This window comes from Catharus ustulatus, chromosome 8, assembly GCF_009819885.2.
Source record: "Catharus ustulatus isolate bCatUst1 chromosome 8, bCatUst1.pri.v2, whole genome shotgun sequence".
Lineage (NCBI taxonomy): Eukaryota > Metazoa > Chordata > Aves > Passeriformes > Turdidae > Catharus > Catharus ustulatus.
This window is the reverse complement of record NC_046228.1, coordinates 629,198-655,719: the sequence shown is the minus strand read 5'-3', so window position 1 is coordinate 655,719 and position 26,522 is coordinate 629,198. Positions and strand designations below refer to the sequence as shown.

Sequence of the window (26,522 nt, the reverse complement as noted above, 5' to 3'; positions counted from 1 at the left end):
GCTTGTTTGTGAGCAGGGTGAGGCAGAACACGAGCTGAACTCCTGGAACTGGGTCTGGAATAAATTCCTCACCTAGAGCAGCACACAGCTAAACTCCTGGAGCTGGGTCTGGAATAAATTCCTCACCTAGAGCAGCACACACAGCTAAACTCCTGCAGCTGGGTCTGAAATAAATTCCTCACCTAGAGCAGCACACGAGCTGAACTCCTGGAGCTGGGTCTGGAATAAATTCCTCACCTAGAGCAGCACACGAGCTGAACTCCTGGAGCTGGGTCTGAAATACATTCCTCACCTAGAGCAGCACACAGCTAAACTCCTGGAGCTGGGTCTGAAATACATTCCTCACCTAGAGCAGCACACGAGCTGAACTCCTGGAGCTGGGTCTGAAATACATTCCTCACCTAGAGCAGCACACAGCTAAACTCCTGGAGCTGGGTCTGAAATACATTCCTCACCTAGAGCAGAACACAAGCTGAACTCCTGGAGCTGGGTCTGGAATACATTCCTCACCTAGAGCAGCACAGGAGCTGAACTCCTGGAGCTGGGTCTGGAATACATTCCTCACCTAGAGCAGCACACACAGCTAAACTCCTGGAACTGGGTCTGGAATACATTCCTCACCTAGAGCAGCACACACAGCTAAACTCCTGGAATTGGGTCTGGAATAAATTCCTCACCAAGAGCCCTCCCCAGATGATGCTGAGTTGCTCCAGTTTAATGGGTAATTTGCATGGGTGTGTTCTCGGAGTTTATTGCAGAAACAACAAGGGATTTTTGTAGCTGAAACACTGGGGGTGTCTGAGAAAAAGGAGAAATCAGTTCCCTACCTACTCACCTGTTTGTAATGAATTATTGCATTTCTGCAAATTAGCCCTGAGAGCTGTGCAGTTGGGCAGCTGTCCTGCTGCACAAGGCTCCTGTTGGGTTTAGCAGCAGCTGTGGCTGCCAGCATTGCACCAGGCACTCCTGACAGGGACCCCCAGGATCATCCAGTCCAGTTCTGACCCTGCCCAGACCCCAAAACCCCACAGATCCCACCCTGGGCAGTGCCCAGCACCCTCTGAGAGAAGAACCTTTCCCTAAAATCCAACTGGACCCTCCTGGCCCAGCTCCAGAACTCCCTTCATTAGGTTCATAATTAACACCCAGCTGTGGTTCCTGTTATTGCACTTAAAGCAACCCCAAAATCCTGTATGAAAGTCCTGATGAAGAACCAGAGGATGGGATTTCCACCCGTGGGTGTGGCACAAACAGGGAACTTCCCCCACCAGGGGAGCTGCAGCTGTGGGGCTGGCAGGACACGATCCCCCATCCCTGGGTTAATTCCAACGCTGCAAGGATTAATCTTTGAGGGAAATCCAGGTCAGTCGGGATTTGACATGTGTCTGTTGGAGCTGCTGCTGGCACTGAGCTAATCCTCACTAAACTTTGGCTGGACTTCCATCTGCAGAGGTGGCAGGGCTGGGGGTGGAATTATTTTCAGATATTATTTCCTGAAGGACAGGTTTCAGAGCTTACCTCACCCTGGGGAGCTCTGGTTGTTATTTATTTCCCTTCTGGACGTGGACACTTGCTCTGCAGCAGCTGCCTGGAGGTGCCAGGGCTGGGAACTCTGCAGTGAGGGGACCCTGCAGCTTCCAGCAGGAGCTGGGACGGGTCAGATGTGACTCTGGACAAAGGGGCTGACTCAATCACATTGCTTGTGTTTAAAAAAAAAAAAAATTATCAATCTAAACAGCACAGAGGAATAATTGTCATAGAATGTCCAGGGCAGGGAATGGAGCTGGGAAGGGAATGGAGAATTCCTGAGGGAGCTGGGAAGGGGCTGGAGAATTCCTGAGGAGCTGGGAAGGGAATGGAGAATCCCTGAGGGAAATGGGAAGGGGCTGGAGAATCCCTGAGGGATCTGGGGGGGGGCTCAGCCTGGAGCAAAGGAGGCTCAGGGGGCCCTTGTGGCTCTGCACAAGTCCCTGCCAGGAGGGGACACCGGGGGGATTTGGGATCTGGGAACAGGGACAGGAGCAGAGGGAACAGCTCAGGCTGGGCAGGGGAGCTCAGGGTGGATTTTGGGAATAATTCCCCCATGGAAAGGGGGCTCAGGGATTGGAGCTGCCCAGGCAGGGTTGGATCCCCATCCCTGGAGTGTCCCAGGAGTTCCTGGAGTGTCTTTGAGTGCTCTGGACAGGGTGGGGATGGGCACAGCCTGGACTGGATGATCCTGGAGGGCTTTTCCAGCCCCAGGGATCCCAGAATTGTGATGCCATGAGCATCCCCCAAGGAGCAGCAGTCCCTGTCCATGCTGGGAACAGCAGGATGGCTGCAGCTCCTCACACAAACATTCTGCTGGGATTCATGAAGGAGTTCATTTCCAGACAAGTTATTTGGAGTGAACTCATTGATCTGACTGCACTGAGGAGCTGCAATGCTCAGAATTTCCCCATGGAAAGGGAGCTCAGGGAGGGTTGGATCCCATCCCTGGAGTGTCCCAGGAATTCCTGGAGCTGGCCCTGGGGACAGGGTGGGGATGGGCTCAGGTGGGCTCTGGGAGGGTTTTCCAGCCCCAGGGATGTCAGGGATGTCAGGATGGGATCCTGGGCTCTGGCTGTGGAGGGAAGGCTCAGCAGAGCCCTGTTCATGTCCTGGCCTTGTCCTGGGTCTCAGCTCACCCTTTCCCAGGCAGCTCCCTGCAGGTTTCCTTCCCCTGTGAGTGATTCACTGTGTGTGTGGATGTGTGACAAAGGTTTACAGGGGTGAAGCCCAAAGCTCCAGCATGGGACACGATTGCTCTGGCTTAGGAAATTCCCTTTCAGAGGAAAACTCCTTTTCTTGCACTTGTATCTCCAGGCTGTGCAATCCTAAATGGAACATGGATATTACTCATGTGAGGATGTGGGAACTCAGCCATGAACACTCTCACATTTTCTATTACAGCATTTCAAGGTGCACCAAAGGCTCAAAAGGATTGTTTAAACCAATTAAACAGAACAATTTGTCAAAAACAGAGAACACCAGTGCTCAGAGGCTGAGGCAGACGTTGGAAATGTTCTATATTTGTAAGAACAGTGTTCTGCTTTCAGATATTGGTACCCTGGGTAGGGATTAATTCCCTCATTTCTAAGCGTGGTGAAACATTCATTTCAGCAACTACTGCCTAGAAAACACATTTCCCAATTAGTCCTGATGCCTGAATTGCAAGTCAGGAGGCAGGGAGCTCAAGGCAGCTCTGATGCATTATTGATGCTGTTTTCAATATCAAACATGCCAGGAATCAGATGCATAATCTGTTCTCCCAGCATCAAAAATCCCATGACCTTTCTGTTCCGTTGGGGTGATGTGTCTGATGTAACCCATGGAAAAACCAAGGAAAAATCCAGAGCAGTGGTGGGGTTTGCAGGGAATGTCCCCTGTGCCCTGTGGGGAGGGGGAGCTGCTGTGACCCCTGGGGGACAGGGGCTGTGCCCAGGGTCTCCAAGTGTCCCCAGTGTCACAGCAGAGCTCTGTGTCCCCTGGGGGACAGGGGCTGTGCCCAGGGTCCCCAAGTGTCCCCTGGGGGACAGGGGCTGTGCCCAGGGTCCCCAAGTGTCCCCAGTGCCACAGCAGAGCTCTGTGTCCCCTGAGGGACAGGGGCTGTTCCCAGGGTCCCCAAGTGTCCCCAGTGTCACAGCAGGGCTCTGTGTCCCCCCAGCCTGGGCTGAACCTGCTCAGCACAGCCCTGCTGTGTTCCCATGGGGTGTTTTCTCCCAGAATTTGTGATAAATATTCCTCCAAGCCTGGCCTGGCACTTGGCCCCGGGTCTCAGCTGGCTCCAGCAGGCACGGCTGCTCCTGCTGCAGGGCCACACAGGGCCACCACTGTCCCAGCTGCCACAATGGCACTTGTCCCCTGCACACACCCACAGGCTGTGGCTGTCACCGAGGCTGCTGCTGAGGTTGTCCCTGTGCTCTGCTCAGCCCTATTCCCATTTCTTCCTGGAATAACAGCCCTGTGTGTCCATCTCTGCTCCACAGAGCTGCCAGGGCTGAGCTCTGCTGTCCCCAGCATCACTCCTGGGCTCTGCCATCCTGCCCAGTGTGTGCCCAGGGAAGGCTCTGCCATCCTGTTCCATTCTCACATCCCCAGTGTGTGCCCAGGGAAGGCTCTGCCATCCTGTTCCATTCTCACATCCCCAGTGTGTGCCCAGGGAAGGCTCTGCCATCCTGTTCCATTCTCACATCCCCAGTGTGTGCCCAGGGAAGGCTCTGCCATCCTGTTCCATTCTCACATCCCCAGTGTGTGCCCAGGGAAGGCTCTGCCATCCTGTTCCATTCTCACATCCCCAGTGTGTGTCTAGGGAAGGCTCTGCCATCCTGTTCCATTCTCACATCCCCAGTGCCCAGGGAAGGCTCCTCCACCCTCCCCAGCCCCCTTGCCTTCACTCCTCAGATTTCTGCTCGTTTGTGATGTTTGTGCTGGAGTTTGGTGGGCATGGTGTGCTGCTGTCCTGGCCTGTCCTGTGCAGGGCCACCAGCTGGGATTCCATGTTCTGGTTCATTCAATGTTCAGATGCTTGGCATGGGATGTGTCAATTCACACCACTGAGCACTCAGAATGCTTCAAAGAAAATTCCAGAGCTGTAAGGGTCAGGATCTGTGCTCCTACAAACCGACCTTGGACAGAATTCCCACCGAGTGATCTCCTCCCTGCAGCACCAGCCCCTGAGTTATTTCTGTGAGCTCACAGATGCAAATTCTCACAGCCCTGGTCTGTCAGAAGGAATCCTGCTGGAATTACTGTTCCAACCCCTGTGCCATCCACACCTGATTTGTCTGCCATTCATGTGGAAGCAGTCAGAGCTTGTTGGTCGCTGCTCCTCATTTCCTCAGCCTGGGAGCCAGCCTGGCTCCTCTGCCTTCCAAGGGAATCCTCGAGGAAAATTATTGTGATGTGCACAAGGGCCTCATCTGCTGCAGCAGGTACAGCTCTGTGCCTGTGGCTACAGCCTGCCCCATTTTTATCCATAAAGAGAGAGGGATTTAAATCTCCTTTGGTGTTGTGTCTGCGTGCACAAAGCAGCAAGAATCATCAATGTGAAGAATGTGTACTCATGTTATGGATTTTTCAGGCAACATCTTTGAAATATAATTTATTTCTATTCCTTTGACCAGACAAACGTTTTTCTTTTCATAGGAACAGCCATGCTACAAAGTCAGGCAGCAACCTGAGAAACAGCAGAACTGAGAGAGTTTGTACCACCTTGGTTAGGACAATACCAGGAATGTTATTTTATTGTCCCCCTTGTTTCTCTGGGTCTCAGCCTCGCTGCTCGCTCTGCCCCAGTGCAGGGTGCAGTCACTGCCTGTCCTGGGGGATTTCTCTGGCTCTCAGCAGCTCTGCCCCAAACCCCAGCCCTCTCCCATCCCATTTTGGTACTCCAGAGCAGCTCCCTCCCTCGGCTCTTTTCTCCCTGACAGGTTCAGGTTTTTCTCTCACAATTCAGAGCAGGCTGGATTTTATTGCCATGTGTGTGGAAGTTGGTTCTGCTTGGCTGTTCTCACTGCTGTGCTCTCTCCTTGCAGCTGCCCTGCCCTGCTGAGCCCCATCCCCGTCCTGGACAGGGCCAGAGCCCCTGGAGCTGAGCCATGGGGGACAGAGCGGGACACTGAGGGACAAGAGCACTGCCAGCCCTGACCAGCACTGCTCCTCAGCAGGTGGGAATGTCCTCCCAAATCTGAGGGCTTGGAATGGAGTTCTGCAGTGTGACCTTCCCCTGCTTCCATGGGTCTGTGAAAACAGAACAGAAATAAAAACTTCCAGTGGCTGCTCTCTGAGCCAGGGGCTGGAGCACGGATCCTTGCTGAGCATCCACATCTGCACTGGTGTGGTGAATGCCTGTGCTGGGTGAATTCTAAATACCACATCCCCTGTGCTGGGTGAATTCCATATCCCCTGTGCTGTGAGAATTCCACATCCCCTGTGCTGAGAGAATTCCACATCCCCTGTGCTGTGAGAATTCCACATCCCCTGTGCTGTGTGAATTCCATATCCCCTGTGCTGTGAGAATTCCACATCCCCTGGGTGAATCCCTGTGCTGTGAGAATTCCACATCCCCTGTACTCTGAGAATTCCACATCCCCTGTGCTGTGAGAATTCCACATCCCCTGTGCTCTGTGAATTCTAAATTCCACATCCCCTGTGCTGTGAGAATTCCGCATCCCCTGTGCTGTGAGAATTCCACATCCCCTGGGCTGTGTGAATTCCATATCCCCTGGGCTGGGTGAATTCCACATCCCCTGGGTGAATCCCTGTGCTCTGAGAATTCTACATCCCCTGTGCTGGGTGAATTCTAAATTCCACATCCCCTTCCTGTGTGAATTCCCATCCCCTGTGCTGGGTGAACCCCACATCCTCTGTTCTGTGGGAGTTCCATATCCCCTGTGCTCTGTGAATTCTAAATTCCACATCCCCTGTGCTGTGAGAATTCTGACCCCCCACATCCCCTGTGCTGGGTGAGTTCCACATCCCCTGGGTGAATCCCTGTGCTGTGAGAATTCCATATCCCCTGTGCTGGGTGAACCCCACATCCTTTGTCATGTGGGAATTCCATATCCTCTGTGCTCTGTGAATTCTAAATTCCATGTCCCCTGTGCTGTGAGAATTCCACATTCTCTGTGCTCTGTGAATTCTGACCCCCACATCCCTGTGCTGGGTGAATTCTAAATTCCACATCCCTTGTGCTGGGTGAACCCCACATCCTCTGTCCTGTGAGAATTCCACGTCCCCTGTGCTGGGTGAATTCTAAATTCCACATCCCCTGTGCTGGATGAATTCTGACCCCCACACCCCCTGTTCCCTATGAATTCTGACCCCACACCCCTGTGCTGGATGAATTCTGACCCCACACCCCTGTTCTGGATGAATTCTGACCCCCACACCCCCTGTTCCCTATGAATTCTGACCCCACACCCCTGTGCTGGATGAATTCTGACCCCACATCCCTGTTCTGGATGAATTCTGACCCCCACATCCCCTGTTCTGGATGAATTCTGACCCCACATCCCCTGTTCTCTGTGAATTCTGACCCCCACACCCCCTGTTCCCTATGAATTCTGACCCCACACCCCTGTGCTGGATGAATTCTGACCCCACACCCCTGTTCTGGATGAATTCTGACCCCCACACCCCCTGTTCCCTATGAATTCTGACCCCACACCCCTGTGCTGGATGAATTCTGACCCCACATCCCTGTTCTGGATGAATTCTGACCCCCACATCCCCTGTTCTGGATGAATTCTGACCCCACATCCCCTGTTCTCTGTGAATTCTGACCCCACACCCCCTGTTCTGGATGAATTCTGACCCCACACCCCTCTTCTGGATGAATTCTGACCCCACACCCCCTGTTCTGGATGAATTCTGACCCCACACCCCTGTTCTGGATGAATTCTGACCCCCACACCCCCTGATCTGGATGAATTCTGACCCCACACCCCTGTTCTGGATGAATTCTCCAGCCTGTTGGAATTTAAGTTTGGGAGTTTTGATATTTTTTTTGTGGTTTTTGACACTGATTTTTAAAAGAGTATTGGTTTTGATTTGAGGTTTTGGAGAAGGTTTTTAAAATTGAGTGATGGAGTTGGAATTATTGGTGAATAGTTTGAATAGAGGTGTGTAGTATTGTATGGTGAAGGGTTTGGAATTTGGGGTTTTAGAATATGGTAATTGATGTGGAATAAGATAGATGTTTTAGGGTGTTGGGTTTTTTTGTTGATTTTTTTTTGGTTTTTTTTTGGTTTTTTTTTGGTTTTAGATAGTAGTTTTTGGTTGGCTAGAAAGTGTTGTAGTGTAGGTTATAGATGTTTGGTTATTGGGTTAAAAGCATAAATAATATAGTTGTTCATTTTTAATTGGATTGTTTGTTTTTAAAAGGTTTTGTAATTAGTGAGATTTATTGATTTTTTAATTTGTTTTTAGTTTGTTAGCTAGAAGCATTGTAGAATTTATTCTATTATAGATAAGAATTAATAAATAGCTGAGTTTGAATAACAAAATTTTGGGGGTTGTGTTTTGATTCTGATTTTGACTGAAAGGAGAGGAAAAAAGAAGATTAAACACTAATATCAGCCCTTCACTGGTGACACTCTGGGTGTGCTGGGGGTGGTGTGTGTCCCTGCCAGCCTGGTGACCCTGGGTGACCCCGGTGCCAGCCTGGTGCCCCCAATGCCAGCCTGGTGACCCCATTACCAGCTTGATGCCCCCATTACCAGCCCAGTGCCCCCATTACCAGACCACTGATCTCATTGCCAGCCCTCTGACCCCATTACCATACCAGTGCCCCCATTACCAGCCTAGTTACCCCATTACCAGCCCAGTGCCCCCATTACCAGCCCGCTGACCCCATCACCATCCCAGTGTCCCCATTACCATACCAGTGACCCCATTACCAGCCCGTGATCCCATTACCAGCCTGCTGACCCCATTACCAGCCTGTTGACCCCATTACCATACCAGTGACCCCATTACCATACCAGTGACCCCATTGCCAGCCTGCTGACCCCATTACCATACCAGTGTCCCCATTGCCAGCCCGTGACCCCATTACCATACCAGTGACCCCATTACCATACCAGTGACCCCATTACCATACCAGTGACCCCATTGCCAGCCCGTGACCCCACTGTCCCCCTGCAGGCCCCAGAAGATGTAGAGCGCGGCGCCGCGGAGCCGGCGGGGCCCGTCCCTCACCATGGCCAAGAGGGGCTCCAGCAGCCGTGCCAGGGGGGACAAGCCCGACGCCCTGGCTGCCCTGCAGGCTGCCAACGAGGAGCTCAGGGCCAAGCTCACCGACATCCAGATCGAGCTGCAGCAGGAGAAGAGCAAGGTGGGCACCTCCCTCCCCCTGAGCCGGTGTCTGCAGAAATGCCAACGTTCTCTTTGCTGCTGCTTCTCTTTCTCTCTTGCACGAGCTTTGTTGGGATTTTGGGCTCAGACTCCTCCAGAGCAGCTGCTTACCCACATGTACAATGCTGAACCTCAGCTCTGCCTCCTCTCTCATTCCCACATTGCAAGGAGACCCAGCTTCTCCCTCAGCTGATGGGGCTGCAGCCTCAGCTCCCAGAGTTTCCAGCTCTTCCCCTCAGATCGCTGCTCAGCAAGAGCTTGGAGTATTCAAGTGCTTTTCCCTAATTCCCCAAATCAGTTCCATTGATAAACTTGGGGGGGGTTTGGGTTTTGGAATAGAAATGTGTTACCTTGCAGGGACAAAATTACAGTCTGCATTTTCCCATGAATTTGCATCATTATTAGGCATTTTAGAGCATGAATCTGACACACATAAACAGAGCATCTGTTAATCCTTTTGCTGTGAAGCAGCATTTGCAGCTTTAAGGCTGAGGACTTTGTTTTCCTTCTCCCTGTTCCCCACAGCCACTTCTGGCCATGGCTCCTCTGGAGTTCATGGCATGGTTTTAAATTGAAGCATCACTTGAGCCTCGTGTGCTCAGGTACAGACTGTTATTTCTGCTGAACAATTCATTGTTTAAAAAACATCTGGTAAAATGCAGCTGTTTGGGGCTTGCACAGAGCTTTCTGTGTGCTGCCCATGCACCTGCAGCTCTGTGCCTGAGCTGCCACAGCAATGCCTTGGCATCTGATTTTCCTTTATTTTGGGGGGAATGTGCTCTGAGAGCTCCTGCAGAATAAAGTGAGGACCCAGCCTTACTCAGAAGGTGCTGACTGATTCCCAGATGTGCATTAAACACCAGCCTGCAGTGAAGGAAAGGTCTTTGCTGCCTCCACTTTGTAGACACACCCCAGCACTGAGGTGTAATACTCTAAAGTCATCTGAACCATTTTTAAATAATATCATGATATGCATTCATTGTTTGTTTGGTTGAAAATGCTGTCCTTTTTTGATTTTCCTCGTAGGTCAGCAAATTGGAAAGGGAGAAGAACCAGGAGGTGAAGCAGATCAAGGAGCACGAGCAGCACAAAAGCACAGTGGTGGTCACAGAGCTCAAAGTCAAACTCCACGAGGACAAAATGAAAGAGCTCCAAGCTGTTCGAGAAACACTTCTGAGGCAGCACGAGGCCGAGCTGCTCAGGGTCATAAAAATCAAGGACAATGAGATCCAGAGGCTGCAGACCCTGCTGAACGCCGTGCGGGACGGGGCCCCCGACAAGGTGAAGACGGTGCTGCTGAGCGAGGCCAAGGAGGAGGCCAAGAGGGGCTTCGAGGTGGAGAAGGTCAAAATGCAGCAGGAGATCTCCGAGCTGAAGGGGGCCAAGAAGCAGGTGGAGGAGGCTCTGACCATGGTGATCCAGGCTGACAAGATGAAGGCAGCCGAGATAAGGAGCGTGTACCACCTGCACCAGGAGGAGATCACCCGCATCAAGAGGGAGTGCGAGCGGGAGATCCGCAGGCTGGTACGTGTCCTGCTCTGGCAGTGATGGGGCTGGGTCAGTGACACCTGGGGCATTGCTCCAGGGCTGCTGGACATGTCCTACACCAAGGGCAGACTGGTTTTTAAAGTGTGAGGAGTTTTATAAGAAACTCCCGTGTTCTGCTGGTGTTGTTCACATTAAAGGTTCAGGAGGAGCCCTCAGCTCCTGCCTGCTCAGGGCACTGCTGCAGCACTGATGTTTCTTGGGTTGTGCTCCATTTCCTCACCAGGCATCCCTTCCTGACCCACCTTGGTCCCTCCCTTCCCTGCCTCTGCCCGTCCCCACGGGCATCGCACAGTGGGGCTGTGGAAAAGAGCATTTAAGCTTTAATTAGCTCTGGGCTGGTCAGGAAGGAGAAGGCACAGCCTTGGCCACTGCAGCCTCCTCACTCCTGTCTCCTTTATCAGGGGACTGAGAAATCAGAAAAACTGAGGAAATGGAGCCTGGGGAGGGGTTAGTTTCAGTCTAGATAAACCTGAGTTGATTATGAGTAGCTGAAGCTTTAATTACCTGTGCCAGTCCCTCTGTGAGACCTCTGGACATTCTCATGGCCATGCCAGCCCAAAGGGATCCAGGTTCTGAGCCCACTCTGAGCCTCTGTTCTCAGAGTCCCTGAGCTCTGCCAGTGGGGAATTCAGATGTCTGATGTGAAGGGTGGGAGCAGATGAAAGGGTAGGAAGATGACTTTTTAAATATTCATTTATTGGTGACTGATTCAGTCTTTGAGAACCCCCCCAGCTGGGATTGCAAAGGTGCCTCAGCACCTGAAAGGCAGACACATGTCCAAGGTGAATCCCTCCTTCTTCCACCTGAGGATTTTTTAGTCATTTGTGGTTTGGCCCCCATTTACAACAGTTGTTTTTCCAACTAAACCTGGGCTGAGGTCTTTTGTTGTGTGTAAAATCCAGACAACATGACTCCTACTCTTAGGAGGGTCAGGAAACCTCCCCCCTCCCCATTCTGAGGATCCTTCCTTGTGTCCCAGGCCAGGATTTAGCACAATTTTCTCTGTGGACCTAAAGAAGGAGTTGTTGTTTCTGGGCTGTGAGCACTCTGTTCCTGTGTGCTGCAGCTCAGAGCTGGAGCTCTGGTGCTGTGGGGTTTGTGCAGCTCTGGGACACCCCTGTGCTCCACTGCTGGCAGTCACTGCATGGTTCCCTTTGCTGGACCCTCCCAGCCCAAACCTTCGTGGTTCTGTGATTCTGAGAGCTGCTGGGTGCCCCAGGGCAGGGGATTGCTCTGCAGAGGGAGGGCAGCCCTGTGCCTGAGCCCCTCTCAGGGTGTCACACCCAGGGCCACCCCATCTCCTGTCCCCTGGGCACCTCCTCTGCCAGCTGCCAGCTCCCTGAGGCTGGGACAGGTCCCCTCCCTGTCCTGGTGGCCAGCCCAGCCCAAGGGGAGCTGTGCCTGCTGTGGAGCAGCTCCTGGACAGGGATTCTCCTCTGTGCCCCTGCCTGGGGGATGCCTTTGGTCCCAGCTCCAAAAGCCATTGTGGACAGCACCTGTCAGCTGCAAGGACCCAGAGCACTGCAGGGACAGACACCCAACCAGGACCTGGCAGCTTGGGTTAGATCAGCAGGGAAATATCAGCTTCAACAGATCATGGCTCAGCTCCTCCTGTGTGGGACCTGCAGGAGCACAGGAGGGAGCAGCACATCTCACATCTCACATCTCCCCATCTCCCACCTCCAATCTCCCACCACCTCCCACCATCATCTCCCACCACCAATCTCCCACCATCTCCCACCTCCCCTGTTCTCTGCTCTGTAATTGGCACCAGCTGAGCTCGGGGCTGCCTATGAGTGAGCACACACAAATAAATATTCATCCATATTCATCACACATAAATAAATATTCATCCCCACCCAGCCCAGCTCTGCAGAGGCAGGGGGTGTGTGGCAGGGGCTTGGATGCTCCTGTGCTGCCGCCCCTTCCCAGCTGCAGAGCCAGGCAGGGTGGGAGCAGGAGAGGAGCCACGAGCAGCCCAGCCCAGTACAGCACCAGTACAGCCCAGCACAGCCCAGCCCAGCCCAGCATGAGGCCAGGCTGGCCCTGCCCGGGGGCTGTGTGCCCATGGACCTGCACCACTGCCAGTGAGTTCTGGGGCCTGGCCCTGCCTTTCCTCTCATTCCTGGGCTCAGGGAATTCCCTCTCCTTTCCCTTCCATCAGTGCTGCTCCCACTCTGTGTCTGTCTCAGGCTGGGCTGCAGGCACCAAACCTGTGTGTGTGATGTACAGGGATTTATCCAGGGGGAGGGAGATGTCAGTGCTGCTGTTTGCTTGTGGTTTATGAAGGTTATGTTAAGGGATTTTTATTTTCTTGGAAACAAGCCATTAGTGAGATGTTTTGTGTTTATTCTCATCTCTTTGTTCCCCCAATTTCATGTGTTGCCTTTGTTGTAACGTATCTTTGTTTCCATATAAATAAGAATCAACTACCAATATTCTGCTTATTTTAAACAAAGAATCATGGTGTTGGTGATTAAAAGATGTGTTATCTTTTCATCTGTGCATCCATTTAGATTCCTGCTCATTAGGCATTTGGCAGAAAGACCTCAGGTGCTTGTGAGCACCCGTGTCTTTGTCTCACTCAAAGTCAGCAGACGCTGCCTGCATGGACACTGTTGAAAGGATCTTTACTCAATGGCACCAAAATCCCTTTCATTTGCTCCATTTTGCTTTCCTGCTACCTGTGTGACCTGCCAGGACCTGCCCTGGGTGGCATTTACTGCAGACCAAGTCCTTGGAGTGACTGTGGATTCCCAATGTCATTTTTTTTCCAGGTTTACAGACAAAGCAGAGATAAAAGTGTTCACACAGCTCTTAAAAGGCAAAATGTTCTTATTTGAAACAGGTCAGGTTTAAAAGCTGACTGTTGAAATTGAATGTCTAAATTCTCAAAAAGTGATGGCAAAAATCTTGTGTTTCTGAGGCTGAAAGCAGCTCAGAGTCCCCTGAGGGGCTGGAGTGCTCCTGCCTTTCTGTGGAATCCTGTCTGAGGTGGGATCAGCTCTGCAGACCTGCCTGGGTGGCACATCTGGGCAGTGCCTGAGTGGCACATTTTGCATAATGTTTATTATGTGTTTATTATGTGTGAGTAAAACCTCTCATGGAAAGGGAATTGCTCTCAAGGGAGACTTTTGGGGAAAAAAAAATTAAAATTCACGTTTCTTCTAGGAATTTTGAAAACTTAAAGGACACCAAGGTTTCAATATTTTTCTTTTAAAATTATTAATCCAAATTTTCCAGAGGTGACATCCAAATGAATTGTTAATGAGATGGAGTGAAGCAACCCAAGTGTGATGTGAATGTGAAGCTCTCGTTTTGCTGGAGGTGTTCTGAATGGTGTAGGGTCACAGGCTGTGTCCAGCAGGTCTGCTGCTGTCACTGTCCCTGTGGCTGGGGTGGCAGGGAGCCGTGTCACCATGGGCGCTCTGTGATTGTGTTCTGTTCTCCTTGTAGATGGAGGAGATTAAGTTTAAGGACAGAGCAGTCTTCGTGCTGGAGAGAGAGTTAGGGGTGCGAGCCGGGCATGCTCAGAGACTGCAGCTCCAAAAGGAGGCTTTAGATGAACAACTGTCCCAGCTCAAAGAGTCTGACCGGCATCTGAGCAGCCCCAAGCGGGAACTTCCTTATGCAAGTGGTGCAGGAGACGCTTCAGATCATTCGGGAAGCCCCGTAAGCACTTCCACGTGGTTTCACCTAAACGAGCACCAAATGGCACCAGTGACAGAATCTTGATGAGTGCACCTGGAGCAGGAGCTGTCCCATGGCTGTGCAGGGCCCAGGGCTCCGTGCTCTCGTTTTTGGCACGCCCAAACCGCTGGGGTTTCCGCTCAAACCTCGCCATGGGAGAGCTTTTGCTTTCTGTCATTCTGTTTCCCGCTCGGTTTGGTTTGGTTGTGTCAGCAGGGTGGAATTCCTCTGTTGTTCCTCTCCTTTTCCTCACTGTACCATGCTCAGCCACCCCTCAGTGTGCCACGGTTCTGCCAACAAACGATGCAAATGCATTTCTCACCACGCTTCATGTGCGGCTCGCGCTGGGCTGGGGGAGCAGACGGACGAGGCCAGTTCCAGAGGGAACAGGGCAGGGCAGCCCAGGAGCCCTGCAGCCCCCAGGCACCCCTGGACGAGGCCAGTTCCAGAGGGAACAGGGCATGGCAGCCCAGGAGCCCTGCAGCCCCAGGCACCCCTGTCCTGCTGCTCAGTGCCCACAAAGGGAGCCACGAGCTCCCAGCTGCTCTGTCCTGTGTGTTCTCTGCAGCAGCCACAGCCTGGTTGGAGCCCCCTCCACAATGGCCTGGCCAGTGTAATTCTGGCCAGTTTGCCCAGCAAAGCCCTCGGGGAACTGCCCTCGTGCCTCTGACGTGTGCAGCTCGTCCTCATTGCTGATCCTCATCAAGATTTCTTTTGCGACAGCCTTGATTGTCTCAGTGCAAGTGTAAAACTTCCGCCTGAGCAAACCAATCTGTTTTATTCCGTGGCCCAAGCCTCTCCTGCACCTGTTGAATGAGGAACCCTAGACCTCCCAAAAGTGCCACCAGCACTGTGGGCGCTAATTTGCCTCTCTCTAGTTGTACTCAAGTTCTGCCAGAGAGCAGAACAGGTCATAGAGAAGGGGGAAAGTCTGTCACGTTTGTCAGGAGCTGTAACTCCTCTGACTCTGAGCGAGAACACGCCTACCTGTATCTATTCATTTTAATTTGCTTTAAGCATTTTCACTCAGATAAAGTGCTACCCCTGTGGCCTTACGAGTCACCCTGTAGGACCCCATAAGGGCCACAGCTTCTGGAAGAAGAGCTTATTGAATGTACAATTGCATGGATTTTTTCCCCACTCAGTAATTCAGTAATTTGAATATCAGTTTCTTACAACCAAGTCCTCAGAGTGGGCGATGAGTCTGAAGCTCTCAGTTCAACAGTGGCATCATTGGAACACGGCCTTCAGTTTTGACATTCCTGTTGTTTCCAAGTTTACCATTTGTAAACTTTGTGTTTGCACATCTGTATTGTCACATTTGTGACCCTGTATTTGCATGTGCATATCCATATGCACGTGCACAGCTCTGCATTTGCATTCTTTGTTCCATTTCCACTCCTGACTCCCCGTTGGTCTCCCCCTGCGGCTTTCCGTGGTCACTTGGGTTCCGTGGGTCACACTCCCTCCATAACATTTCAGAACGCTTGGATTTGGGATAGGAAAGGCTCTGGGCTTTGCCAAGGTGCTCTTGCACGTGCACTTACGAGCAGTTATTTGCAGTTGATCTTTGTTTTAGGAACAGCAGTTGGATGAAAAGGACGCCCGGCGCTTCCAGCTGAAAATCGCGGAGCTGAGCGGGATCATCCGCAAGCTGGAGGACAGGAACGCGCTGCTGTCGGAGGAGAGGAACGAGCTGGTGAGGGCAGCAGGGCTGTGCAGGGGTCCCACAGACCCCAGGGACTCGTTGCTGCATGGAGCAGTCTGCTCTGCAGGCCACGGGGGCTGCTTATTGCGCTAACAGTAAAAATAACTTGGGTGCCATTTCTTGACTGGACAGTTTGTCCTTAAAGGGCTTGGCTCGTTATTGGGTTGGTTATTGGGTTGGTTATTGGGTTGGTTATTGGGTTGGTTATTGGGTTGGTTATTGGGCTAAAAGTAAAAATAATTCAGGTGTCATTTCTTAGTTGGACAGTTTATCCTTAAAAGTCCTGGTTGGTTATTGGGTTAAAAGTAAAAAATAATTTAGGTGTCATTTCTTAACTAGACAGTTTGTCCTTAAAGGGCTTGGCTGGTTATTGGGTTGGTTATTGGGTTGGTTATTGGGTTGGTTATTGGGTTGGTTATTGGGTTAAAAGTAAAAATAATTCAGGTGTCACTTCTTGACTGGACAGTTTGTCCTTAAAAGGCTTGGCTGGTTATTGGGTTAAAAGTAAAAATAATTTAGGTGTCATTTCTTAATTGGACAGTTTATCCTTAAAAGGCCTTGTAGAGAGAGAGAGAGAGATGAGCTCCATTTTTAGTTTGTTATCTTGAGGGGCTGTAGAACTCACCGTTTGTGGGACTGTAATATGATCAGAACTAATAAACACCTGAGTCCCAACAAGAAATACCATCTCACACGTTTAATCCCAAGCTGACAAAAAGAAGATGAGAAGTGGCAGTTTGCTCCTCTCCAGCTCAGTGTTCAGGGCTGTGCTGCCTCACTCCCCTCTTGGCTTGCACAACATTTAAGACAGCATTGGCTCAAATTATGTTTGTTTCTTTTTAAAAATAAGTACATTCCCCACACTGAACGTTTGCTGCACAGATTGAATATCGTCTCATGTAGAATTCTCCCTTCCCAACGGAAAATCCCAAGAGTTTTTGATCAGTTCTGCTTTGCATCAGGAGAAAATACTTCTAGTGTGTAGTTAAAGTAGTTAATGTGTTTGATGAAAAAGCTCCAGAGGTGATATTTTTCTCTTTGTCTTTCAGCTGAAACGTCTCAGAGAAGCAGAGAGTCAGTACAAGCCCATTCTGGACAAAAACAAACGCCTCAGTAGGAAGAATGAGGAGCTGTCACACGCCTTACGTCGGATGGAAAATAAATTGAAATTTGTGACGCAGGAAAATATCGCCATGGTGAGTGAGTGCCTGTGCTGCTGGGAGAGCTGGGGATGGGGAGAGGAGGGGCTGAGGGATCAGGCACTGAGCACACCTGCACCTTCCATGGGAAATCTCCTGTTCTGGCAGCTCCTCCATTCCAACCCAAACTCATCTGGCATTCTGTGGTTCACCTTCAACCTTCCTGCCAGAATCACCCCACAATCCCAGGGAAATCTGCCCTGGTGGTTCTGCCCTTGGTGCAGCTGGAGGAGCAGGAACATCTGGCACATTTGGAGCCCAGATGTGAGGCTCAGCAGGAGGACAGCTGCCAGGGCAGCCATTCCAGAGATGCTGTAAAGGGAAGGGCCAGACAGTCCCTGGCAAAGCCTCCTCCTCATTTCCTCTTCTGCCCTGTGGTTCTTGGGTTCTAGAGGCAAAGAACTGGAGCTATAAGGAGACCGAGCTCCTTAAACGATCTTGACCACAGCCAGGAAGAAAGGGAAGTGGATTTCCTGAGACTGCAAGTCATTGAGCAGCAGAACATCATTGATGAGCTCTCCAAGGTGAGCTGCAGGCTGCTGTCCCACCTGAGGGGCACAGCCCAAGGAAGGGGCTCCAGGCTCTGGGCACTGAGGGCTCTGGGGCTGGTGGGCACCGTGGGCAGCAGGGGAGGCTGGCAGGCATTCCTGTGCTCAGTGGTAGTATCAATCACCTTTAATTTGATTTCAGGGTGTTTGGGAGAGCCCTTTCAATCTGCTCTGGCCTGGATAGACATGTCCTCAGGTGTGCTGGTGGCCAGGTCTGGGAGGGAAACTGTCCCAGCTCCTCCAGGGCTGAGGGTTCCTGTGTGCAGGGAGGGCTCTGCAATCCTGGGCTTGGGCTTTCTTCCTCCTCAGCATGCTCTCAGTCCTGGGAAACAGAAAGCACCAAAATCAGGATGCTCCTCTAGATAACTTTTATTTCTTCCCTTTCTTTTCAAGCCTGTCCAGTTACTGACATTATTCCATTCTTTTTCATTAGACCCTGGAGACTGCTGGCTATGTGAAGAGTGTCATGGTAAGAGTGACATCAACTTCCTCCTCATCTGCATGTTTTAAATTGCTGTTCATGGAGAGCAGGCAGGGTACCACAATATTTATCCTCCCTTCCAGCTGTGCTCAGCAGTGAGCTGACCCAGGGGCTTCCTCAGAGCAGATTTTTATCACAGTTGTTCACCAGAGAACAGCACAGTGATAGTGGGGAGGAAAGCTTCCATCCCAGCACCTGCTGATGGCCAAGAGCAAGAGTCCCCATCTCCAGGGCACCTCTGACTGGAAAATCTGCTGGCAGCAGAAAATGCCCAATCCTGCCTGCAGAGCACAGGGAACCTGCAGCCCTTAGAGAAGGAGCTGAGCCTGGAAGTGCAGAGTTCAAAGAGGCCCTGCAGTGTGTGCAGTGTGTGTGTTTGCACCTTCCAGGGCCACCAGGGCCACCAGGGCCAGGGCTGCAGTGCCACGGTCACCCATGGAGCAGCTCCAGGGACACCCAAACTCTCAGCACAAAGCTTATCACCAGCTTCATTTCAGTTTGGTTTTCATGGACATAAAGAGCCATTTCTGGTTGTCTGTGGCAAACCTGAGAGCTGCTGGAGTGGATAACCCAGGGCTGGTGACAGCAGGGACCTTCCTGTTCCCCAATGGCTCCTGGTACTGACATGGTTTATTTAAATTGCATGGTTAATTTAAATAACACGGTTAATTTAAATAACAGTTAATTTAAATAACACTGTTAATTTAAATAATTGCTCTCTGGAAACACTCACACGTCTCTGGCTCTTGCAGGAACGGGATAAGCTGCTGAGGTTCAGGAAGCAAAGACAGAAGAAAATGACAAGAATTCCTAAGGTAAAAACCAAAACCTTCTGAGGTGCCGTGCTGAGGGACAGTCCCAGAGCACCTCAGGGCTCTGCTCTCCTCCAGGGTCTGCAGACGGGTCCTGAACTGAAATTTGGGTGATGCAGCTCAAGGACATTCCCAGGCTGTACTGGGATACTCAGGGGACCTGTTTGCATTGAGTTTTTCATGCTCTGCATTCACCTTGTGGGACTCTGGTGGGATGTGGTTGTCTTAGGAGGATGCACATTTTATGAATTTACACAGCTCCAAATGATCTTCTAATGGTGCTGCCTGGAAACATGTGCATGTTGTAAATAATTCATGATGAGTTTAGTAACATGGAAATTGCTGGTTAGGGAAGCAATGGTGGGAGCTGGGGGAAAAGGGAATGCTGGTTAATGAGGGCTTGGCAGGGTGTTAATGTAAATATTAACCCTAAAATCTCACTGGAAGGTTTCATGTCAGGGGATGTGATCCACAGATGAAGAGTTAGAGTGAGGCTGGAGCTAATGAATCTGTGATTAATTAATTGATGGGAGATAACTCCTGTCATCCTGAGAATGACATCAGCCCTTCCAGGGAGTTTCTGTCTCTGAAAGCTGGGTGGGATTTGGGCAGGGATGGAGGGACAGCACACAGGGGATGGAGGGACAGCACACAGGGAATGGCTCCCACTGCCCAGGGCAGGGCTGGGTGGGATTGGGGCAGGAATTGTTCCCTGGCAGGGTGGGGACGGAATTCCCAGATTTGCTGTGGCTGGCCTGGATCCTGCCTTGGACAGTGGGAGGTGCCCCTTCCACATCCTGGGATTCTGTGATCCTCCTTCAAAAGTTACCCACTGCAAATTAAAACCAAAGGCCAAAATCCAGATATGTTTTTGTAAATCTTCAGTTAAAAGTGTGTCCAGATCTGTGAACTGTTGATTTTGGCTTTCAAGGATTTACAGTAAATCTTTATCACCATTCCTTTAAACAAAAAGCAGCTTTGAGTGGAAAAGTGGATTTCTTCACACCATAGACACACTGCTGTGGTGATTAACTTCAGTCTGTCCCCCAGGGCTGTCAGTCTGTCCCCCAGGGCTGTCAGTCTGTCCCAGGTCAGTCAGTCTGTCCCAGGTCAGTCTGTCCCAGGTCAGTCAGTCTGTCCCAGGTCAGTCTGTCCCCCAGGTCAGTCAGTCTGTCCCAGGTCAGTCTGTCCCAGGTCAGTCAGTCTGTCCCAGGTCAGTCAGTCTGTCCCAGGTCAGTCTGTCCCAGGTCAGTCAGTCTGTCCCAGGTCAGTCAGTCTGTCCCAGGTCAGTCTGTCCCAGGTCAGTCTGTCCCAGGTCGGTCAGTCTGTCCCAGGTCAGTCTGTCTGTCCCAGGGCTGTCAGTCTGTCCCAGGTCAGTCTGTCTGTCCCAGGTCAATCTGTCCCAGGTCGGTCACTCTGTCCCAGGTCAGTCTGTCTGTCCCAGGTCAGTCTGTCCCCCAGGTCAGTCTGTCCCAGGTCAGTCAGTCTGTCCCCAGGTCAGTCTGTCCCAGGTCAGTCAGTCTGTCCCCCAGGTCAGTCAGTCTGTCCCAGGTCAGTCTGTCCCCAGGTCAGTCAGTCTGTCCCAGGTCAGTCAGTCTGTCCCAGATCAGTTTGTCCCCAGGTCAGTCAGTCTGTTCCCCAGGGCTATCAGTCAGTCTGTCCCAGGTCAGTCAGTCTGTCCCCCAGGTCAGTCAGTCTGTCCCAGGGCTGTCAGTCTGTCCCCTGTCAGCCTGTCCCCCCCGTGCCCCTGACCCCGCTGTCTGTCAGAAGCCCGTGGTGGAGACGTTCTATGGCTATGATGAGGAGGCTTCCCTGGAGTCCGACGGCTCCTCCATCTCCTACCAAACGGACCGGACGGACCAGACCCCCTGCACGCCCGAGGACGACCTGGAGGAGGTACCCACACTTCTGGTTGATGGAATTCCTGCTCTGCTCCACCTTTCCTATCTGTCATTTCTGTTCTCTCATAGCTGTTCTATCATTCTATCACCTCAGACACAGAGTGAAATATTTCTGTAAATTTGGCACTGTGCATGTTGGTCAGTGTCTCAAAATCTCAGGTCTTCAGTAACTTCACAACTTCCAGCCCAGCTGCAAATCTCATATGGTAAGAATACAGAATTTATGGCAGATCTGCAGGTCTAAGAGCTGAGAAGTTGGGCAGCTCTCGGGAGGTGTGTTCCCTCTGAGCCTGGCTGCAGATTTGGTGTGGGCTGGGCCAGCCAAGCTCAGCACAGAGCACTGAGGTCTGTGTCTGTAGGAGAAGGGAAGGCTCCCCTGGAGCTCTGGGCTCCAGGGAAAGGCTGGCTCCTGGCTGGGCTGCAGGGCACACAGGTGGAACAAAACTAAAGGGATTATTCCTTGGATTTGCCAGGGCTTCCCCAAAATGCACTCCCCAGTGTGTGTCAGATCACTGGAGCATTACACAGCTCTGGGCTTGACAAGAATCTTAACAAGGATCTAATAACCAAAAACTGACCACGATGATGTGAGTCTGATAACCAAAAACTGACCCTGATGATGTCAATCTAATAACCAAAAACTGACCCTGATGATGTGCAGCCCTTCCATGGTGCACTGGCTGTGTAATTAGATTTAAGGGAACCTGCAGAATTCCTCACTCCATCACAGCAGATCCAATCGGATCTAAGGGAACCTGCAGAATTCCTCACTCCACCATGGCAGATCCAATTGGATCTAAGGGAACCTGCAGAATTCCTCACTCCATCACAGGGTTACAATTGGATCTAAGGGAACCTGCAGAATTCCTCACTCCACCACAGGGTTCAATTGGATTTAAAGGAACCTGCAGAATTCCTCACTCCATCACAGGGTTACAATTGGATCTAAAGGAACCTGCAGAATTCCTCACTCCATCACAGGGTTACAATTGGATCTAAGGGAACCTGCAGAATTCCTCACTCCATCACAGGGTTCAATTGGATCTAAAGGAACCTGCAGAATTCCTCACTCCATGGCAGATCCAATTGGATCTAAGGGAACCTGCAGAATTCCTCACTCCATCACAGGGATCTAAGGGAACCTGCAGAATTCCTCACTCCATCACAGGGATCTAAGGGAACCTGCAGAATTCCTCACTCCATCACAGGGATCTAAGGGAACCTGCAGAATTCCTCACTCCATCACAGCTGATCCGTGCTGCTCTCCAGGGGTGTGCTGCCCTGCAGGAAATGTGAATGTGTTTGTGTGTGTGTGAGCTGTTATTTCTCATTCTAGGCTGACATTCTCCCCTGCTCAGGGGGAAGTTGATGCATGCAATGTAATTAATTTCATGTTGAGTGAGATATTCTGGCCAGCCTGGCATGAAAGCATTCCGTGCTGGATGTTGTAAGGAGGGTGAGGAGGATGAAGGGCTCCTTTCACGTTGCTGTCACCACTTCTGCAACGATTAACTCTGTGTTTGTGTTTTAATAATTGAGTGAGGCTGTCAGGCTTGGCTTCCTTTCCAACTGAAAACCTTTTGTTGTTAAAGAAAGCTGCATCTCCACCTTTATGTGATGATTTTCCCTGTTCCACTAAGAAAGGGGGGTGCAGTCATTACTGTGCTACATGGAAGGGAAGCTTTTATCTTCCCAAGGCAGGGATTATCTTTTTATTTCTGTATTGCATTTCCTGGAGGTAAGAGTGTGCAAGAGATGTGTAGGGGATGGAGGAGAAGCAGCTTGAGGGCATCTCACCAAGATTTTTAGTAGCTGTGTAAGAGCTGAAAGGGATGTGGGACTTCAGGAGGCTTTTAAAATTATATTTACTGTATCCAAATGATACAGCAATTTATTTATTATTTTAAGTGCTGTTTATTGTATCCAAATGATACAGCAATTTATTTATTATTTTAAATGCTGTTTACTGTATCCAGATGATACAGGAATTTATTTATTATTTTAAATGCTGTTTATTGTATCCAAATGATACAGGAATTTATTTATTATTTTAAATGCTATTTACTGTATCCAGATGATACAGGAATTTATTTATTATTTTCAATGCTATTTACTGTATCCAGATGATACAGGAATTTATTTATTATTTTCAATGCTGTTTACTGTATCCAGATGATACAGGAATTTAGGGGTCATGGGTGACAGAGCCCAGCCCAGAGCTTTCAGCCTCAGCTGTGGGTTTGTCTGAAATCTTCCTCTGGTTCTGGTTCCAATGCATTGTTTACTTTCCATTGTAGATCATCTTAATTCTGTTACCTAGAGCCCATCACAACTCCTGACATTTCCATATCCAAGTCACTGTTCTCCAATCACAAAAAGTGTGTCACAGTTTAAGCTGGAAGTTGTTTTTCAGTTTTCCTGCAGTGGAAAATTCTGAGATCTTTTCTCTACTTGCAACATTGGCATTTTTGTTTGTCTGTTAAAATCTTTCTGCTTGGTAAAAACATCTTTTGTTTGAGGTGGATTTATCCTTTGCTCAGAGCCATAAAACCCCTTCCAACCCATTGCTCTTTGCCTTCTTAGCTACCCAGTAAGAGTGGCTCAGCAATTCTTTTATTCTATACCAAAACTTGTTCTCATTTCTATTCCTCCTTCATCCAAAGATCTTTCTGTTATACATAAATATCTGTGAGCTTTCCTTCACACCCTTCCCAACACACCTGCTTCCAAGCTGCACCTCGGAGGTGCAGATTTCCCCTGCAGGGCTGATGCTGTTGCTGATGCTGTGTTTTTGTGCTGCAGGGCTGATGCTGTGTTTGTTTTTGTGCTGCAGGGCTGATGCTGTGTTTTCGTGCTGCAGGGCTGATGCTGTGTTTTTGTGCTGCAGGGCTGATGCTGTGTTTGTTTTTGTGCTGCAGGGCATGGCCAAGGAGGAGACGGAGCTGCGGTTCCGGCAGCTGACCATGGAGTACCAGGCGCTGCAGAGAGCCTATGCCCTGCTGCAGGAGCAGGTCGGGGGCACCCTGGACGCTGAGAGGGAGGTCAAGGTGGGCACAGCTCTGAGCCTGAACCGCCTGCTCTGGGCAAAGCAGCTAGTGCTTGCTAAAAGGGTGTTTATTGCAGATGTTAAAGTCCACGCTAACTTTTGGTATAAAGTCCCAAACAGAAGCAGGAGCTGCTCCTCTCAAGGTCCCCTGAAGCTGATGTTGCTGTGGCAGCTCCTGCCTTCTTCTGGGGTGTTGATGATGGCAGCAAAAAGAGAAAAGCAATAGCAAAAAGCAAATGGCAAAAGCAGTGGCAAACAGCTGTGGCAAAAAGCACCAGCTCTCCCCAGTGCATGTTGTTATATAGAATTGTCCCAACAAACTCAGACCACCACTTGTTAACCTATTAGAATTGCAGTTTCTTAACACCAGGTTATGTATGAACTACCCACAGACCTATCTTGTTCTATCTGAAAAATGTAAGCAATATTCTTACTGGAGCTCTGTTATGTCTAAGCCCTGTCTAAAACCACGTTCCTGGAGCCTGCACTGAAAACATTGCTGTGTTTTTTAACCTTCACTAGAACTCACACTGCTGCTCTGGCATCTGAGCCTTTCACTCACTAAAAGCACCAGAGCTCATGCTAGAACTTACTGACTCACTTACTCATCCCAAAACTTAAACTTACACCTCTGCTTTATGTGTGAGTGGCTTAACATACTTCAGTCCATCCAAAGGCTTTAATTCAATCCCTGCACTGATCTCTGAAAAATTCAGAGAGACCCCAGCTCACTGACTCCAGCACACAGCCTGTGGGACCTGGAAGTGACCCTGGGGCTGGAGTGGGACCCCTGCTCAGGATGGGATTCCTGCTCAGGGTGGGCAGTGACCCTGGGGGTCCCTGCTCAGGGTGGGATCCCTCCTCAGGGTGGGATCCCTCCTCAGGGTGGACAGAGACCCTAGAGCTGCAGGGCTCTGGGGTCCCTGCTCAGGGATTTCCAGCTCACCTGGCTGCCCCAGGCACCCCCAGCCCTGCAGCTCTGAGCAGTGCAAGAGAAATCCAGGCAGAATTTTTTATGGGAAATCCTTGAAAGTAAGCTCTTTTTCTAGAAAGAACTAGGACAGATAGCCTTAAATGTATAATGCGTGGTCCTTAATTCCTTCTGGGCTCTGAGAGATTACAAGATTCCTCATAAAATGTTTAGAGGGCTTATAGCTGAGATTTTTCCTTTAATTTAATTGCAAAGTGCCCTGTGCTGTTCTGCCTGTCTGCCTCACAGAGCTCCTGTGGCTCTGGACCGTGCTGCTTTTGTTGGGAACTTGTTTTGTGTTCCAGGGGGTTACAGAGGAATTCCTCCCTGGCAGGGTGGGATGGGATTCCCAGATTTGCTGTGGCTGCCCCTGGATCCCAGGCTGGACATTGGGGTTGGACACTGGGGTTGGACACTGGGGTTGGACACTGGGGTTGGACACAGGGACAGTGGGAGGGGTCCCTGCCATGGCAGGGTAACACTGGGGGGGATTTTGGGTCCCTTCATCCCAAACCATCCCACGGCTCTCAGAAGGACTGGCAGGACAGCCCTGCCCAGCCTGCAGGGGTGAGTGCCCTCAGGAAAGGCAGAATTTGGTGTTCAGCAGGAGAAATGTGCCTGCAGAGCCTTAGCCTGTCCCCACACTGTCCCGTGAAGGGTCACCCAGGAACACTGAGAGTGGGTCACGGTGCAATGCACAAAAAGTGCCATCCCCAGAATGTTCCAGAAGGAACCTCTGCTCTGAACCATCAGGGCTTGCACTGGACAGGGATCCCAGCGAGCCAAGGCATGCCAGATGAGCAGTGACTGGATTTTTGTTTCATCACAGCAAACCAAAGGAGGCACCAGCACAGGTCACACAAAGAGATCACTGCAGTGTAAATAATGAGATAAATAGCACAGAAATGGTTCGAGGAAAGAAAATGTTCTGTGAAAGTATGTAACAAATAAAACAATAATTACATTTATTCTCCAGAAAACGTGTGGTGCCTGTTTAAATAAGCAGGAAGCTGTAAATACATTGAGAATGAGAGGTGGGAATGAGGAGATGTGGCACTGGGTGACAGCAGGGGCTCAGTCCAGAGCAGGCACCAAGGTGGCATTTGTGCTGTGGGCTCTGCTCTGGGTGTTCAACGTGCCCAGCCTGAAGGGAGCCAGAATTGTTTTTTTCTCTTTTGTTTTCCTGCAGGAAGGGGGGTCTGCCCAGCCTGCTGAGCAGCTGTGAGCAGCCAGCTCTGCTTTGCCATTTTGTTAATCTTGGGATAAATCTCAAAACCATTAATCCCATCTCCCAGACTTGATTTGATTACATTTGGTTATTTGATACTCTGTGCTCAGCTGCAAATTTCTTCTGCCAAAGAACTTTCAAAATCATTCGTTAAAAGCATTTGGTGTTTTAAATATTTTCTGTGACTGCATTAGGTTTGGCCTTTTGGAGAAAGTTTTATTTATTTTTTAATTTATTTTTAAACTCTTCTTTACCAATTTAGGTTTTTTTTTTCTCTCTCATATCCCACAGACCCGTGAGCAGCTCCAGGCAGAAATTCACCGCTCCCAGGCTCAGATAGAGGATCTGGAGAAGGCTCTGGCTGAGCAGGGACAGGTAATGCTGACTCCCCCTTCCCCACCTCTGCTGGGGACCACCAAGGTTCCTGGGCTGCTCACAGCTTCTGCACTTCTGCAGGCAAAAAAAACCAACAACCCAACAAAGAAAAAAAAACGAAAAAAAAAAGAAACAAAAA

At 50.5% G+C, this 26,522-nt stretch overlaps 1 protein-coding gene across 22 annotated transcripts in view; it reads left to right on the top strand.

Moving 5' to 3' along the window:
* The window catches only part of JAKMIP3 (Janus kinase and microtubule interacting protein 3), a 65,373-nt gene that overhangs the window by 19,392 nt on the left and 19,459 nt on the right, over positions 1–26,522 (top strand). For 6 of the 22 annotated variants that reach the window (XM_033065588.2, XM_033065585.2, XM_042779473.1 and 3 more), the window contains exons 2-13: positions 5,556–5,687; positions 8,668–8,857; positions 9,904–10,401; positions 13,882–14,097; positions 15,695–15,814; positions 16,873–17,019; positions 17,415–17,546; positions 18,004–18,039; positions 18,804–18,866; positions 20,631–20,759; positions 23,683–23,811; positions 26,300–26,383. In XM_033065588.2, the coding sequence (XP_032921479.1) occupies positions 8,723–8,857; positions 9,904–10,401; positions 13,882–14,097; positions 15,695–15,814; positions 16,873–17,019; positions 17,415–17,546; positions 18,004–18,039; positions 18,804–18,866; positions 20,631–20,759; positions 23,683–23,811; positions 26,300–26,383 (1,689 nt within the window). In that variant the 5' untranslated portion in view covers positions 5,556–5,687; positions 8,668–8,722. The remainder of the gene's footprint in view (positions 1–5,555; positions 5,688–8,667; positions 8,858–9,903; positions 10,402–13,881; positions 14,098–15,694; positions 15,815–16,872; positions 17,020–17,414; positions 17,547–18,003; positions 18,040–18,803; positions 18,867–20,630; positions 20,760–23,682; positions 23,812–26,299; positions 26,384–26,522) is intronic. The other 16 variants (XM_033065586.2, XM_042779471.1, XM_042779474.1 and 13 more) reach the window with 6 other exon arrangements.